This window comes from Oreochromis aureus, linkage group 7 (assembly GCF_013358895.1).
Source record: "Oreochromis aureus strain Israel breed Guangdong linkage group 7, ZZ_aureus, whole genome shotgun sequence".
Taxonomy (NCBI): domain Eukaryota; kingdom Metazoa; phylum Chordata; class Actinopteri; order Cichliformes; family Cichlidae; genus Oreochromis; species Oreochromis aureus.
The window spans coordinates 61414161-61430983 of record NC_052948.1 but is presented as its reverse complement, the minus strand read 5'-3'; the positions used below and the strand labels follow the sequence as shown (position 1 = coordinate 61430983).

At 40.8% G+C, this 16823-nt stretch overlaps 2 protein-coding genes across 3 annotated transcripts in view; one reads left to right on the top strand and one right to left on the bottom strand.

The window, feature by feature from the left end:
- LOC116322527 (septin-7-like) overlaps positions 1 to 9670 on the top strand; it is a 44826-nt gene extending 35156 nt beyond the window's left edge. For both annotated transcript variants that reach the window (XM_031742615.2, XM_031742614.2), the window contains exons 9-13: positions 4800 to 4851; positions 5837 to 5962; positions 6305 to 6440; positions 6757 to 6902; positions 7369 to 9670. In XM_031742615.2, the coding sequence (XP_031598475.2) occupies positions 4800 to 4851; positions 5837 to 5962; positions 6305 to 6440; positions 6757 to 6902; positions 7369 to 7408 (500 nt within the window). In that variant the 3' untranslated portion in view covers positions 7409 to 9670. The remainder of the gene's footprint in view (positions 1 to 4799; positions 4852 to 5836; positions 5963 to 6304; positions 6441 to 6756; positions 6903 to 7368) is intronic.
- A 2416-nt stretch (positions 9671 to 12086) lies between these two features.
- Positions 12087 to 14159, bottom strand: LOC120440877 (C-C motif chemokine 3-like). Its single transcript, XM_039614358.1, has 3 exons — positions 13485 to 14159; positions 13004 to 13121; positions 12087 to 12843 (listed from the first exon to the last, which is right to left on the bottom strand). Exons 1-3 carry the CDS (start codon positions 13549 to 13551, stop codon positions 12573 to 12575), a joined length of 456 nt encoding a protein of 151 aa, XP_039470292.1. The 5' UTR covers positions 13552 to 14159; the 3' UTR covers positions 12087 to 12572.
- Between the last annotated feature and the right edge of the window lie 2664 nt (positions 14160 to 16823).

The window sequence follows — 16823 nt, the reverse complement described above, 5'->3', positions numbered from 1 at the left end:
GGGTTATACAAGCACCTGCAATCTAGAATGTCCACTAGCAAAATAATGGCCAGCAAGCAGATTGCTTTAAACACAAAATAATTGAGACCAGGGGCATCAAATATAAGGCTTGGGGTCCAGAATCAGCCTGGCAAAGACTCTAATCCCACCAGCTGGATGGCTTTGGAAAATGTAAAGAAAGACTTAAATGTTTGATGTATCTGCATTTTCACAAGTCTTGCAGCTTTTTCTGCTGATAAAGACCTCCCCAATGGCCACTAACAAAACACAGAAACTGGAGTTTCATCGGTCCGGTCAACATAAGCCCAAAGTTGGCTGCATGTGGCCCACGATGTAAAATGATTTTGAAATCCTTGATCTAGACTGACTGAAGTCAGAGACGAGCAAGGCTACATAAACCTTATTACGTCACTTCCTTCATAATCATGCTGTATGCTACTTGTTAGCATGGGGCAGGAGGTCTAGTGATCTACCAGGGAATCACATGACTGATTATTTATGTTATCTGATCTCTGAATTTGAAATCCAACTTTAAAAATGGAACATAATTTAGATTCATTGTTACTTGAGTACTGAGTATATTGTTACTTGATATTTTTTACTATAGTTTGTATCCATTAATCAGTCGTTGTTGTCCCAACATAATTACTAAAATCTGGGAACAGTGTGACATTTAGCAAGTCAAGAAACACAAACAGTGAGATGATTGAGCTCATTTTGAAAAGATTACGCTTACCCAGGTTCTCTAAACCACTTTATTTGCAATCAGGCTAAAATAAGTATACCTAACTTTAAAATCTGCTGAACCAAAGTCGGGTATGCACTATGAGTTTTGGAATGAACCAGGCAGCAGATGACCTGCTTAAAGGGTTCACAACAAGGTCTTTGGTCGTGGCTCAGAAGTGATAGTCCTGCATAGCGCGATGTGGCGGCCTTGGGCCCTTGGCCTAGCAAATCTGACAGTATTTGATATTTAAGATTACCATATCACAGTGTGGCTGCTGGCACAACCTTTACATCCATAACAAAGAAGCATTAAATGAGATGCTAATTAGTAAGACCGTTGTGGGGAAAACGTATCAAATCCAGACAGAACAGATGGAGCAACACGTGCAAAACCGAATGTCTGGGATGCCAACTTTGAGGTTGAGGTAGCAGACCTTTTCGGTTTTCTGCACCCTCCAGCCGTCAGCGTGACTGTGCCAAGAATGAAGTATTGAAACAAATAACATAGGAATTGCTGCCTTGCATTGTGGCCTGGCGGCATGGGGCTGCAGTGCTTAGCACTGTCACGTCACAGCAAAAATGTCCTGGATTCAAATGCACCAGCTGGCTGAGGCCTTCCTGTGTAGTTTGCCTTAATGGGGTCTGTGTGAGTGCCTCAGCTTCCTCGCATAGTCCAGAGACAACATAAATCATCTGTGGGTGTGACTTTAAGTGTGAATGCTTGTCTGTCTCTGTGTATTAGCCAGCGACAGACTGGCAACTTGTCCAGTATGTACCCTCTCTCACCCTATGAAAGCTGAGATGGACTCCAGTCCAAGTGTAATCCTGAACTGGAAAAGTGGAGGAAAATGGCATCAAAGCCTATGATTTACTAGGTATTATAATGGTATAGGCTACATAATTGACATTGCACTCTAGTGAATTGGACCTATACTGCACAGTTTGGTTTGCAATAAACTTACAGATTTCTGAAATGAGCCTTAAAAAAATGTGAAGATATGATGAAGGTCCGTCTTCAAATGAATTCTGAAACCAAGCAGACAAAGTCCTTTCTGCTGTGGTAAAGGTGTGAATTCTAAACCAAAACTATGGTTAAGTAATGGAGTCAACCTTAACAGTTCTAAGGAAGCTGTCTTATCGTCAATTAATGTCAGTGTAAATCATGTAGTAACCAGCAATGGTAACACACAGATTGATTCCAAAGCAGCTTTGGCTCCAGGCTAAGGACTTTGTTCATTAAGTCAGTGAAAAGCATTTTTAGGTTCAGTATAATGCAATCAGGAGTCACCTGACTAACAGGGATTTTTCTTTCTCCCCGTATGAGACAAGTTCTCATACAAGCCAAACGTTATATTGAAAACAGTAAATGTTAGAAGCCACAGGTTTAAAGCTCATATGACTGACTGCTTGTGTGTCTTGCGACACAAAGTTCCTTTTTTTTTTTCTTTCTTTTTTTTTAAAGATACTCATGTTCCCAGATCCCACTCTACTCTAAATATTGACAAGGCTATTGGTCAAAATAACCACAGCCTACTTTATGATGCATTTAAAGATATTTCCTCTCAATTTCCTTTCAAATCTACCAGCAGATGTAAAGCTTTGTCCCAGGTCTGATGCTGTGAATAGTCATGGAGAAAGCTAGAGGCTGTTTGGTGCTGAAGCTCCAGCTGTAATCGAAACATCACTCTAACACTATGGTTTCCGTCTTTGCTCCGATGATGTCAAACAAACTGCTGAGTCTTCACCACAAGGTTCCTTTCGCTGAGAGATGAGATGGCTGGTGTGGGCTGAGGATTGTCTGCAGGCCTTATTGTATCATCGGAACAAGGACTGGGAGCCACCATCCTAACACATTGCTTATAGGTTCATGAGCAGATAATAGAGAGTTAGAAATTTGCAGAAGGGCATGTAGCAGCTTCTTTAAGTCATTAAGGTAACATGTGGCTTGGTACCATGAACTCTCACTCATTAGTGTACTTGGAATTTTAATCTAAGGCTGTGAACATGTCTGCACACACACTTAATGCATGTTGGAGATTAAAGGTTGTTTGCTCTTGTTTCATTAAGCCAATGCAGTTCATCATCATGGCCTAAATAAACACTCCAAATAGACAGAGAACTCAGGCTCAAAATACCTGATGCACTGTTAACATCCATCATATTCTGATTGACTAATAAAGAACAAAAATTACACAAATTATCATAAAAATCTACAATATGCATCAGGTTTTTTCTGCCATTCATCAATAATAAAAAGAATCAATTGCAACCTGTTTTATTTTTTTCCTGTGACCTTTGATCCCACGTAGCTCCTCTACTTGTCCCCTCTCTGAGCCCCCAACTGGTCATGCAGAGAACTTCATATAACACCCTACTTCTTCCAACCGCCACACTCCCTCTACAAGCCCTGCGCTCTTTAGCCAGTCAGCTTGGACACATGCAGGTTTTGGTGTTGATCAGGGCCAAATCTGGGCTGAATCTGGGCCAAAACGCAGGCCCGTTATGGGCCAAGTGTGAGCCGTAAACCCAGCTGCTCCAGACCCAGATTTAGCCCCCTGCTGGGTGCAGACAGTAACTGAAAAACCGTACCCCTCCCCTCCGTCAGAGCTCCCTCCTCTAGAAGAGACAGGAGGTCAATGGCTGGCTTGGAAGGCCAAGGGGCGGGACTGCTTAAGTTTCATCAATGGTAAGGTGTCCTCCTTGTTCACTGCCCTGATGATGATTGACTGCGAGGTGGGGTGAAGGCTAGCCAATAAAGGAGCAGCACATTTGATGAAGAGGAGGCTTGGAGATCTACCATATACATCTTCAGCAGCAGTTTATCTGCAGTCCTTTTCCAGAATCCCATCTGACCTCGTAACCTTGTCTTTTGTTGTTGAGCTGAAACTCACAGTCATCTAACTGTACCATGTCGAAATGAGATCACTTATGTTTGCTGTTTTTGACCAGGAGCTGTAGTTTGTTCTAGCTGTGTGGTGTCTCTGGGTCCATTTGTAAAAGGCTGTGGTCAGCTAGGAGGCACAGTAAATGTGAAGATGCCTCTTTCGTAGTGATGTACCCACAGAGAGTTAACACTAAAATCTGCATATTTAGCGTCTTTCAGATTATTTCTTTGGTTTGCAGGATTACTCTTGCAGTTCGCTCTCACAGCTTCATCTCACTTCCAGCCACAGCAGCAGAGATGAAGCTTTGAGTGCCGATGATTTGCTAATCCCTTAAACGTAATACTTTAGGGTTAAACAGAGTGTCTGTGTCTCAGATAAAGCCCACTACAGGTTCCAGGATGGTGGGCTCATAACGTTCAGAGGTTTCTCTACACCTTCCATCCTCTGTGATCGTCGTCTTCAGTACGGAGCAGAAAGGGACAAAGTAGCAGTCAGTCAGTAGGAGGCGGTAGCGCCTACGCAGTGCTAGGTAGCTAATAGTGGGGAAAAAAATGTAAAAACAAAATTTTCAGGCATTAAATTTGCCGATGAGTACAGAGTATGTGATGTGGAAGTACTTCAAGTTGGAGCATTTACATCCTATGTGATCATGGCCTGATATCTTCCCACCTTTTTTTTTTTTTTTTTTTTTTTTTTTTTTTTTTTTGTAATCAGTCTGCTACTTCTACTGATACTTTACCACACCTTTTTTTTTTCCCCTTTAAACCAACTACGCCTGAAAATACCGCACTCTCTGTGTACCCCTCCCTCTGTAACCGCTGGGTGAATGAACTTTACAACATGTTGCATCTGTTTGTGTGTGTGTGTATGTATTAATAATTTTAATCTTTTTTTCACTGTATCGCTGTACTGAATATGTTTGATATAATAACACACTTATGTTGATGACATTCTGCTGGGACTGCTTCTGTATCATCATATCAGGGTGACAGCTGATCACTCAGTTACTCAGCAGTTAGACAGCCATGGAGTGTAAAAATATGTAGATAATGATGCTTTAAATTCATTTCTAGCTTAAGACATAGTGATAATTACTGTGATTGTTACAGCGAGAACTCTTCATGTGTAATAATTCTGAACTTTTTCTCTCTCTCCCTCTGTTTTCCTCTCACTTCCCGTGTGTTTCAGTCGAGAATGGGGAACACTGCGACTTCACTGTGCTGCGCAACATGCTGATCAGGTGCACTATTTACTGCCCAGATTCACTTTGATAAATGCAATGTTTTATAGAGTTTGTAAGAATCACAGTGGCCAGAATTATTCCCTGACTCTACTTTAGACTGGATATAGACTGGATCAGCTGTGTGGATGTAGCAACTGTTTAAATGTCTTTCTGCAGCTCCTCCTGGTGTGTGGATGAAGAGATCCGCAGTTTGTTTACATTTGAAACTCATAACTCATTCAGTGATCTAATTTTTCATTACACCTTAACCAGAGTATCTACATGTCAAATTTAAAGTCTTTTTTAAATTTGACATGTAGTTTTGGTGGGTTACTGGTCTTGAGAATTCACGTGTACTGAATAATGCCACAGTCTTCTCGCGAGTCGACGTCCTAGCAAATTCAGCCCAAGCTCAGACTGTGCAATACTCCGAGAAACTAGAGAAACAGGAATGCCATCTCAATATACAGGCCTCAGTTAGAAAGTTAAACGTTAAAGTTCATTACAGTACAGCGGGGGGGCGGGGGACCGAACAAGTCCGATTTGTTTCTAAGGGTTGTCAGGAGACAACCTTTTTGCTCTAGAATGAGCGTGGCAGCACGGCTTAGACTTCCACCATAATTCACAGCGACACCTTTGGCAAAAAGCAAACAGCGTGTCGGCACAAACACCTCATACCAATCGTCAGCACGGTGGTGGACTCTAATGATTTGGGCTTGTTTTGCACCTTGCAGTCATCAAGTTGTCCATGATCTGTATACCAAAGTTTTCCAGAGCCTGTCTGACAGCTGAAGCTTGGCCTAAATTGAGTCATGTGTCAGGACAATGATCCCAAGTACAGCAGCAAATCTACAACACAATGCTGTAGTGGCTCAAAGCACAGGATGACAGAGTCCTGTGAAATTTTTTTTTTTTTTTTTTTTTTTTTTTCCCACAGTGTGATCTCTTTATATTTAAGACGTCTCTTCTTCTTTTTATTTCTTTGCCCCTCCCCGTTCCTTAGGACCCATATGCAGGATCTGAAGGACGTCACCAACAACGTCCACTACGAGAACTACCGCAGTAAGAAACTTGCTGCTGTCACGTGTAACGGTGTGGACACCTCCAAGACCAAGGGACAGCTCACCAAGTAAGGCCAGCCAGATATAGACCATCAGTCTGTAAGGGCACAGAGCAAACTGCTACAGATGTGGAAGCAGCTGTTGTCACAGTAATTCTGTATATGATAGGAACAGAAAGGAAGTATATCTTTACCTTTTATTATTGTTATTCCAGCATAAAGAGTCTCAGGCTAAAAACTCGAAAGAAACTAAATTGGCTACGTTAGTCTTTGCTCTTTGTTTCATAACAGTTCATTAGTCATGCACAGAAGTGCAGCAGCTTCTCTGAGAGTGGACGAGTTTACTGCTCTGAGGGCTAAAGAACAACATTAAACAACATTAAGCCTCTAACCTCTTTCTGTGATCTGCAGGAGTCCCCTGGCTCAGATGGAGGAGGAGCGCCGGGAGCATGTGATGAAAATGAAGAAGATGGAGGCAGAAATGGAACAGGTGTTTGAGATGAAGGTTAAAGAGAAGAAGCAGAAACTGAAGGACTCAGAGGCTGAGGTTGGTTTGCGAAACCATGTACACATAACTACATAATTTTATCATTATTAATTGCATTCTTAAAACTTTCTAGTAGGTTTATATTATTTATAACATGACCAATGAGCATTCTTGATTGTGATTGGCTGACGGTTGTAAATTGTTATTACCTGGGTGTTTACTACACTAGTGCTGAGAGCTCAGTGCTCTGCAGCTCACTTGGATATTTTTCTTGAGCCTCCTGTGACAGCTGTGATCGACTCTTTCCATCCTGGAGCTTTAGTAGCTACCGTCGCTCATTTCCTTTCCCGTCTCTGTCGAATGTTTCGACCTTCAGCTGGAGCGACGCCACGAGCAAATGAAGAGGAACCTGGAGGCGCAGTACAAAGAGCTGGAGGAGAAGAGGCGAGTGTTCGAGGAGGAGAAGGCCAACTGGGAGGCTCAGCAGAGAATCCTCGAGCAGCAGAAGCTGGACGCCTCCAAGTGAGTAACACTCTGACCCGACACAGTCACCGAAGGTTAACGCTCTGAGCCACGTCTGTTTAGTCCAGTGATCACAGATCATGCAACATTGCAGATTGTGTATTTGATAAATGAATCACACTGAAATTTTGTTTATTTAATTTGGATTCTTACTCCAAAAAAGCAGCACTTGAACTTTAAAGCTCAAGTTTTTTTAGTTCAGTGTTATATAAAAGTAATGAGGCTTTTAATTTTTTTTAATGCTGGAAACAGACAAATTCATTAGAACAAATGTGTAGTTAGTTTTACTAGTTTTAGCCCTCTTCATTATTTACAGACATTTAAAATAAAAATCAAACAAAATGGAAAATGGAGAGAAATGATAATTAAACAAATATGGCATATATCCACATTTCACTAATAAAGTCTGAAGCCTGCATTTTTGTTTCTGTTGACTTGATCTCATGTTCTCCTTCACCCCTCACAGGACGATGGAGAAGAACAAGAAGAAAGGAAAGATCTTCTGAAGAGAGACACGACTGCTCGCTCCAGTTTTACAAACTTGTTTCCTTTGATCCTGTCTGAAGTTCACATTGTAACGTGGTCCTCAGAACACACAACAGAACATAACACATGGCATAACAACTCTCTGTGGAAGCCATTTATACACACACACACACACACACACACACACACACACACACACACACACACACACACACACACACACACACAACAGCTCACGCGCTCGTCTCTCTGCAGGGTTTTACTGTATCTCTTAAAACCTGTCTGTTTCCATGGGGAATGCATGTGTTTGTGAAATTCTATTTTCCTATATTTCCTGACAAGGAGAAGTTCGAGTTCCTCTGAGTTTTCAGTGCGGTGTTAACACATGGCAGGGACCATGCATAGCCATCGTTCACATGTAGTAGTTGTATGTTCGCTAAGTATTCATAGATCTGCAGATATACCAACTCTTTCTTTTAATGTTCTAAAGATTTAACAGGCGTGTGCACACTAAAGCTGTGAGGAGAAGGTAAAGTGTACGTGAGGGAAGGCAACTGAATGATTCTGGGTCTGAGGAGAGCGGTCAGGTGGAGCTGAGGCCCGGTCTCACCGCAAACTGGCAAAAAGTAAACTGATAATGCCTGAAAACGTCCCGGTAGCGTTTCACTGAAATGCAGGATCGTTCTCATGTGCCGTTCAGAGAGTTTGGAGGTGGACTGTGATTCTTAGGTACCTGTTAACATTAGTAGCTGTTTAAAATGGAGCGTGATCACAACACATTTTCATCTCCCATCACTAAATACATGTTTTAAATAATATTTTAGTAAAAGTGCTTCTCAGATTTTTCTCATTAGCAAATTCAGCCCTGCAATAAAAATTACTTTGTCCAATTAAAAAAAAAAAAATCTTAGAATAAAAGTGTAGTTTTTTTTTTTTTAGCTTTTAAGTAAAAATAAAAGGATGCAGAGTTGGTTTACATTCCAGAGCTCGTTCACTTGTTAGCAATTACATCTTTTAAGTTAAAGAACTTTCTCTCGTCAGACACACAAAACAAGCAAAAAACACATTTTTAACGTTAGCAATGTAGAAATTACAAATTAAAACTAATCTATTAAAATTTGCCTCCTGTACTTTGAATAGCTTTGTTAGCAAATACACTTTTCTCCTGTTCCAAATGTATCTTTTAATACTTATTGTTTTCTTGTAAGTCACCTGGAAAAAAGTAATTTTGAGGTCATTTAGCAGTGTTATTATATTCAATGACTTACAAACATAAAGTGTCCTCTCCTTTGTGACAGAAAACTTAAATATCTGTTAACAGCTTCCTAGCAAAAACTGCTCTCTATTTTGGACTCTGTACCTTCAAAATTTTAGTGTCCAGGCTCATTGGTACAAATACAGAGAATTATTTTGAAAGATTTGCCAGATTTGTGGCTGTTGGTGGACCGGGCCTTCAGATGGGATCGTGCTGTAGGAGTGTCTTTACTAAATGTTTTGTCTGAGGACGTGCTCGGATCTAAAGCTTGCAGACTGGAGGGGAGGAAGCATGTGTGTCACAGCAGCCAAGATATCGTCATTGCAGTGTGTGTGTGTGTGTGTGTGTGTGTTAACAATTTTTGAATAAATGACAATATGCAAAAAGCCTGATCGGTGTCTGAAAACTTTACAGGTTACAGTGCTAATAAAGATGTTTTATATTGTAACGTGAGTGATGGATGTTGTCTTAGACCCGAAACCCTGATGTTCACATTTCTGTGACATTTTTCCTTTTGGGTCCAACCACCAAAGGGACGACTTATCAGAAAGCTGAAATCTTCCTTTCACCTTCCTTTTAAGAAGACGTTTGCCAAAAACAGCCAAAACTTTGTGTTTGGCTTTATTTTAGAGGATTATATTTGTATATGTTCCAAACAGCTTGTGCACGCAACAAAACGCCAGCCCTCTCTTAAACTGTTAAACAGGTTATATAGATGACATGTTCAGGAGCTTTCCCAGAGTTGTCATGTTTTATTTTCATATGACGATTATATTAATAATACTCTATGTACGGTTGAAGAAAGACTCTTTAATTCCCTTGTAGTTTTCTTAAATGTTTTAGTGTGGCGGGCGTGGTCCTGCATGGCATCCGCAGTCATGAGTTATGCTCCGTCCGCTTAAAATCTGTACTGGGTCTTGTGATTGGAGTTGTTGATCTGGCAGCAGGAGAGCTGCAGCTGTGTCTTTGTAACAGCAACCATGCGTTTGATAAGTAATAAAGTATGCTGCAAAGCATGTTCATGTCATCGGTTCTGCCGTGGTCATTTACATTTAGATTACTGTATTTTTCACACTATAAGGCGCACTTAAAATCCTTTAATTTTCTCAAAAATCGACAGTGCACCTTATAATCCAGTGAATTCTGGTTGTGCTTGCTGACCTCGAACCGATTTTGTGGTACACAGCGCTCAGATATCTGTCAAAACATGTTTTAGTAGGACTTCGGTAAGCTGCGAACCGCACCGTTTAATGGATTGTCAGAGCATTAGAGCTACTGTAGTCAGGAGCCTCGCAGAGTAATCTGGGTCCTAAACTCTGTCCCGTTCAGGTCCTAAAGTCAAACAAACACTGCAGCATCACTGACAGTTAAAACGGCCTAAATTCTTTCATCTTTAATAAATTAATGACCAGGTGTAACAATTAAGTTTAACATCCAGGCATCCATGAAAACAGAATTTATTAAATTTACCAGCGTTAGATATTAGCAGGAAATTAGCTCACTAGCTTCCACCTAAACCTAAAATATCATGTTCTGACTGAGAGATTTCTGAAAAAATTCAAACGTACAGCTCTGCTATCACTTCCAACATAAATAAAGACAGAAAACTAAACAGCAGTGACGTTTGTAGGGTTACTGAAGTTGGACAGGCTCGTATATAATGATGTGCTATGTGATCGCTAGCGACACAGCTATGTTAGCGTAACATAAGCACAGTGAAGCTGGAGGATGAATGCTTTTTTCCACTCGACAAAAGTTATCCTAAGGGTTCGCAATGGTTGGGGACAAATGCAATCGCATGGCAGGATGCTTTAAACTTCCAAACTTCAGTCAGGAGAGGCACCTTATAATCCGGTGCACCTTACCTGTTCATCGACAGTGCACTTTATATTTCAGAGTGCGCCTTTTGGTCCGAAAAAAACAGTAGTTTCATTTAGAGCAAAAGGGACGAAGCTTACACTTAAGCATACTTCATATTACCCGTATGGATTTGTTTATGATGGTAATGCATATATATTGTGTACGTACTGGAGGCTCCTCAGTGGCGCTTTTTTCTCTTTGTTTGTATTTGGTTATTCTGTTTTTTATATATAAATATATGTCTGGAATGAACCACAATTTTTACTTAGAACAGAACTTGGAGTGTAAAACTCGCCCTAGAAACATTTCCATACATCTATATGATCGCATAGAAACTGTATGCATCTTTGCCAATGAGCGCGCCTTCTCAGGACCCTTCTGTTTAATTCTCTGGTCCTACAAGATGGAATTTTACTTTGAAATGCTTGGGAACCACCCACCCATCAAATAACAACATGTTCGATACTTTTTTTTTTCTTATTTTTTGTAATATTTTCTTTATGTATATTTACATACATAGTTTTCTGCTTCATTTTGTTTTCTCATGTGTTCTGTCTCTAACTGTACATGGTTAATATTAAAGTTGAAAAATTTATGCTAGAACTCCCATCGTGTGCATGGATTTCTTCTGAACTGTTAATCATTGAGGACCAGTATGTCCCAATACTTTTGTCCATAATAACTGAAGGCACCCCCTCCCCCAGCACTGAATAGGATAAGCAGAGGAGAGCGAATGGATGGATAACTAGTGAAATTAATTTTTCATTCAACATTATACCCAAATTATCAAACTGATATAATAATTGTAAACTCAAAAAATAATTGTTGTAAAAATAAATATATATCCTCACTTCTGCATTCACATATTTTTCTGTTAATAGAGGAGTTACAGCTTCACTATGGAGGATAATACATCACTGTGGCAAACAGTCCTTGTATCAAAGAGGCAGTGAAGGATGAAGATGTGCTGAAACTGGAAAGAAAAACCATTTCAGTGAAAGCTGCCGGATCAGCTCACATAAGGCTCCAATTTTCATTTCATTTTAGATATATTTTTTAATTATAAATTATATAATAATAAAATAATAAATCATGTAGGCATGCAGACTGCTGGTATCACTGATCCATTTATTTAACAGTTGGGTTTACCTGTCTGTATCTCAGAGACAGAGCAGGCCGTCTAACTAATCAACAGGTCGGTGCTTAAATCCCTGGCTGCTCCAGTCTGCATGCCAAAGTTTCCTCGGGAAATATGCTGAACTCACAGTTGCTCTCTGACCGTGTTCATCAACATCCACGTGTAACGCTGACAGCAGCGTTACACGTGCCCACATTTGTGACAGGACACTTAAAATCTGTTAACAGCTGCGTAGCATGAGCTACTTTTTCCATTTTGGACTTCGAACCTTCAAAGTTCTAGTGCCCAGACATCTTTCTGTTGCTCACTGCTACAAATTCGCCAATAAAAATTCTAAATTGAAAAATTTCCAGATTTGTGGCTGTCAGTGGACCAGGCGTTTCTCTTCCCAGAGTTGTAACGTTTTATTTTCATGTGATGATGATTGTATTAATAATACTCGATATACACCTGAAGAAAGACTCTTTAATTCCCTCGTAGTTTTCTTAGATGTTTTAGTTTTTCAGACTGCATTTACAGCAAAAGACACAAAGCTTACATCTTCAGGATATGACATATTACCCATATGGATTTGTTTATGATGGTAATGCATATATATTGCTTACATACTGGAAGCTGCTCTGTGGCCTGTGGTTAATATTACAGTTGAAAAGTTTGCTATAACTCCCAATGTGTGCACTTCTTTTTAAAGTCTCAGAAAACACATGATGTTTTAATAAGTCAAATATTTGCAGCATTTCTGGATGATTTCAGAGTTTTTCATAATTAAAGAGCAATAAAGACGAATAGTAAAGCTGCTGTGACTTATCAATGATGAGAAAATAAATATTTAAAATTTTAATTTCTCTGTGTGTAATGTGTAACTACCGTATGGTTTAAACTGTTATCAGTGGCCTTCCTGTATTCAGCTGCATCTGTAATTCTCTCACTTCTAGCAGACACAACAAACAAGCATGACTTTGTCTTGATGTTCTTCAGTCACTGTGGATCCTTTATTATTATTTAACTTTGATTCATGGTGACTCCACTCTGGATTAGGACAGCTGGGAAGGTCAGCTGAGGAGAACTGCTTCATGTAGACCAGAGAGTGGGTCGTCTTTTGAGGTACAGGGGGAACGTACTCTCTCTCTTGTTTGACAAATTGTTCCATTGCCCACTCTGCAGTCTGTTTCACACAGAAAAGCCTTCTGGGTGTCTTGATTCTGCAGAAAAATCAGTATCATTATTTTGCTCTCATATTTACAGATTTTACTCTTAATAGGAGAGTTACGGCGTCAATGTGGACGATCATACATCACTTATACATTAGTTCATGGCAAACATTAGTGATCGTGTCAAAGAGACAGTGAAAGACAAACTTACACAAATGCTGGTGTGGAGCACTGACTGTGAGTTTTCACGATGGAGACGATGTTCTCCTTTGGGATCCGTTTGTCAAAGAAGTGAAAACAGCAAAGGTCAGGTGAAATCACTGCCTTAGCTGTAACAGAAAAACAGGGATTACTCAGTGCTGTGTCTGCTTCTAATGACTTCTCCAGCATACCAGATATAATTAAGGTTAATGCTCATCAGGCAACAAAATACAATTTGTTATATCTTAATGGAAGATACAGTTTGAAGGCTCTTATTTTATGTCTTGGAGGCAGATTATTAAGCAAAGACATGAAAGATAGAGATAGATAGAAGATACAAAAACAAATTTAAGGAAAATATCTGTCTCAATGAAGGACATGCCGAACATGTGACCACACTTTTTCCACAACGATTCAAGCTGACTTTGAAGAGTGAGAAAATGACAGCGAAGAACTTCCAGCCCACTTACGACCAACTTTGGCAGACTTACAGGCATCGCTGTGGTAAACGGTGAACAGCACGAGCAGCAGTCCCACTGTCAGGCTAAGAGTCTTCATGCTGACTTCACTGTAGACCTGATGATCCTGATGTTTCAGAAGATGTCTGAGTGAACGGTCCGTTCACCCTGCTTTAAGTCACGTTCTAATCTGCATATTCAAACCATTTCTTAGAAACTGGAAAAACGATCAACAACCCCAAAGGTGGTTAATAGATTGGGTTTTTCTGTACCATGAGACAACAGGAAGTTTCAGGGACTTAATATATCTGATAAAACGCTCAAACAAACCACTCAGTGTTTTACAAATACATTACATTGCATGCACTTAATCTTAGTATCACATACACTCAAATTTGTAGGCCAAGTTGCAAATATCAAGGTCTTATGATTCAGGCTGCAGAGGAATCACAAGGCAACTCATAAGACAACTGCACATGTCTGATGTGCATCAGTTCAGTTTATTCAAATCATTTACTGCACACAAAAAATTAAAAGTGCGTTTGCATAGTCATACTCAGGTTTTCCACACAATAATGTGTAATATAGGTGTATTATGTTTACATACACCATATTTCCAGGTTGGATTGGAGTCAGTTACAAAATTACTCCAGTTAAAGTTAGAGACTGTGGTTTTGATTAACCGCAAACACATTCATTGTTCTTTGTGTGCCTGCGTGCGTGCCTGCGTGTGTGTGTGTGTGTGTGTTACAAAAGGCCACAATCATGCCAACCTCTAACCAAGGAACTGCAAGAAAAGGTTTAAAATGCTGAGGTCGTGGCCAGCTGGACGCCCACCTTGAGTCTGATTCCTCCTGCTGAAGAACCTCCAGTCTTCAGTCCTCATCCTCATACAAGCAAGCTGCTTCATCCGTCAACCCAACCTGGATTACCTTCCTCAACTGCTCACACTCCAGTGTTAACACTTACTTGGATTTCAAATGGCATTTTCCTTTTAATGAGGATTTAACATTCTCTCCTCTTTCTGGTGGATCTTTTTCCCCCTGACGTGTGGATCCATTACAGTTATTAAACTTTGATTCATAGTGACTCCCCTCTGGATTAGAACGGCTGGGAAGGCCAGTTGAGGGCATCCTACATGAATAGGATGAGGGACCTATGGAATCTTCGATACCCAGCATCCACACTGATGGCGAAACAGCTAATAGCTCAGTTTTTCAACATTCAGAAGAAGGGACTGCTCTCAAGGGGGAGCCAGGACGACAGGTCAGAGGGGAGATATCATCACCCCCACACACGGAGCAATACTGGAAGAGCATATATGGGAGAAGGACCCAACCCATAACGGCAATGCTCAGTGGTTAGTGGATCTACGCGTCCACAGCAACCTCCCTGAACAGGGTCCAGTAGTCATCACAGTGGCAGACATCCAAGAAAGCAGGACCCTAAGAGCCTTCATCAGGGTCATGGGGATGTGGCGTACAACACAAGAGGCCAACTTTAAGCCAGTAGCACAAGTCACCATCAAATGCGGGATGTACCAAGGAGATACTCTGTCCCCACTGCTGTTCTGCATAGGCCTGAACCCCCTCAGTGAGATCATTAACATTATCTACGGATACTGTCTACAGAATGTGACAACCATCAATTGTCAATTGACAGCAAACATCTAAGATGGCCCCAACTGACTGCGTGCTCATTGAATACCTCAGCAGAAACCCAAGAAAATGGAGGAAGAGGAGGAACCATCATGGAACAACAGGCCCCTGCACGGTATGTACCACCGGCAGATAGAGGAGGTGGCTGACATCCAGAAATCCTCCCAGTGGCTGGACAAAGCTGGACTGAAAGACAGCACAGAGGCACTAATCATGGCAGAAAGAGGCTGTGGACTATCCCACCAGGTAAGACCCCAGGTGCAGGCTGTGTAAAGATGCCCCAGAGACAATCCAGCACATAACAGCAGGGTGTAAGATGCTAGCAGGAAGGGCATACATGGAACGCCATAACCAAGTGGCCGGAATAGTGTACAGGAACATCTGTATGGTCTGAAAGTTCTGAGGTGAAAATGGGAGATGCTCCCAAGGGTGGTGGAGAATGCCGGAGCTAAGATCCTGTGGGACTTCCAAACACAGACGGACAAAATGGTGGTGGCTAACCAACTGGACATAGTGGTGGTAGAAAAGCAGAAGAAGACGGCTGTAGTGACAGACGTAGTGATACCAAAAGACAGCAACATAAGGAAGAAAGAACACAAGAAGCTGGAAAAGTATCAAGGGCTCAGAGAAGAGCTCGAGAAGATGTGGAGGGTGAAGGTAACAGTGGTCCCAGTGGTAATCAGAGCACTAGGTGCAGTGACTCCCAAGCTAGGCGAGTGGCTCCAGCAGATCCCGGGAACAACATCGGAGATCTCTGTCCAGAAGAGCGCAGTCCTGGGAACAGCTAAGATACTGCGGAGGATCCGCAGCTCCCACGCCTCTGGTAGAGGACCCGAGCCTGAGGATAGGGGAGTTTTACATATATATATAGCACACTTTTTGGTGTTTCTGATCAATATAATATTAAAGTTGGCAAAATCTGAAACTGCAGTTTTTATTTAACACAAATAAAGATTATTTCTGTGTTATCTATCTAATGAGGTTACTAATACTGCTGTGATTTTATTTGGATGGTAGAGATCATATTTATAATATATTTATCATAAATGTGGTAATAAACACAGACACACTTACATTTATCCAGTTTAACGAAGATATTGATTATATAGACAATATATCTGAAGCCATTTGCAATTTGAATGATGAAATTATAAAAAAAAAAATTAGTGTCATTTTCCTCGTGTCTGGAGCAGGAAGTCAAGTCAAGTCAAGTTTATTTATAAAGCACATTTAAAAACAACCAAGGCTGACCAAAGTGCTGTACAATAAAATACAAATATAAAATACTATAAAACACAGGTACATAAAATACCTCACCGATAAAACAATAAATTAAAACAATAGGTTAAATCTTGCTAAAAGCCAATGAAAAGAGGTGAGTTTTAAGAGCAGTTTTAAAAGTTCCTAGGCTTGTGGAGAATCTGATGTGAGGGGGTAAACTGTTCCACAGTCTGGGTGCAGCCACAGCAAAAGCCCTCTCTTCCCTAGTTTTTAATCTGTACCTGGGAACATCTAAAAGCATCAAGTCTGCTGACCTCAAAGATCTCCTGGGGCAGTAAATGCTAAGAAGCTCTGCCAGGTAAGGAGGTGCAGTACCGTTAAGAACCTTAAAAACCAGCAGTAAAATTTTAAAATCAATCCTAAAAGCAACTGGGAGCCAGTGGAGAGAGCAGAGGACCGGAGTGATGTGGTCTCTTTTTGGAACCGGTCAGCA

Coding starts and splice junctions, on each gene's coding strand:
- LOC120440877 (XM_039614358.1), bottom strand. CDS start 13,551: ATGAAGACTCTTAGCCTGACAGTGGGACTGCTGCTCGTGCTGTTCACC. Junction 13,122..13,484: donor CGTTTACCACAGCGATGCCT/GTAAGTCTGCCA, acceptor TTTCTGTTACAG/CTAAGGCAGTGATTTCACCT. Junction 12,844..13,003: donor TGCTCCACACCAGCATTTGT/GTAAGTTTGTCT, acceptor ATTTTTCTGCAG/AATCAAGACACCCAGAAGGC.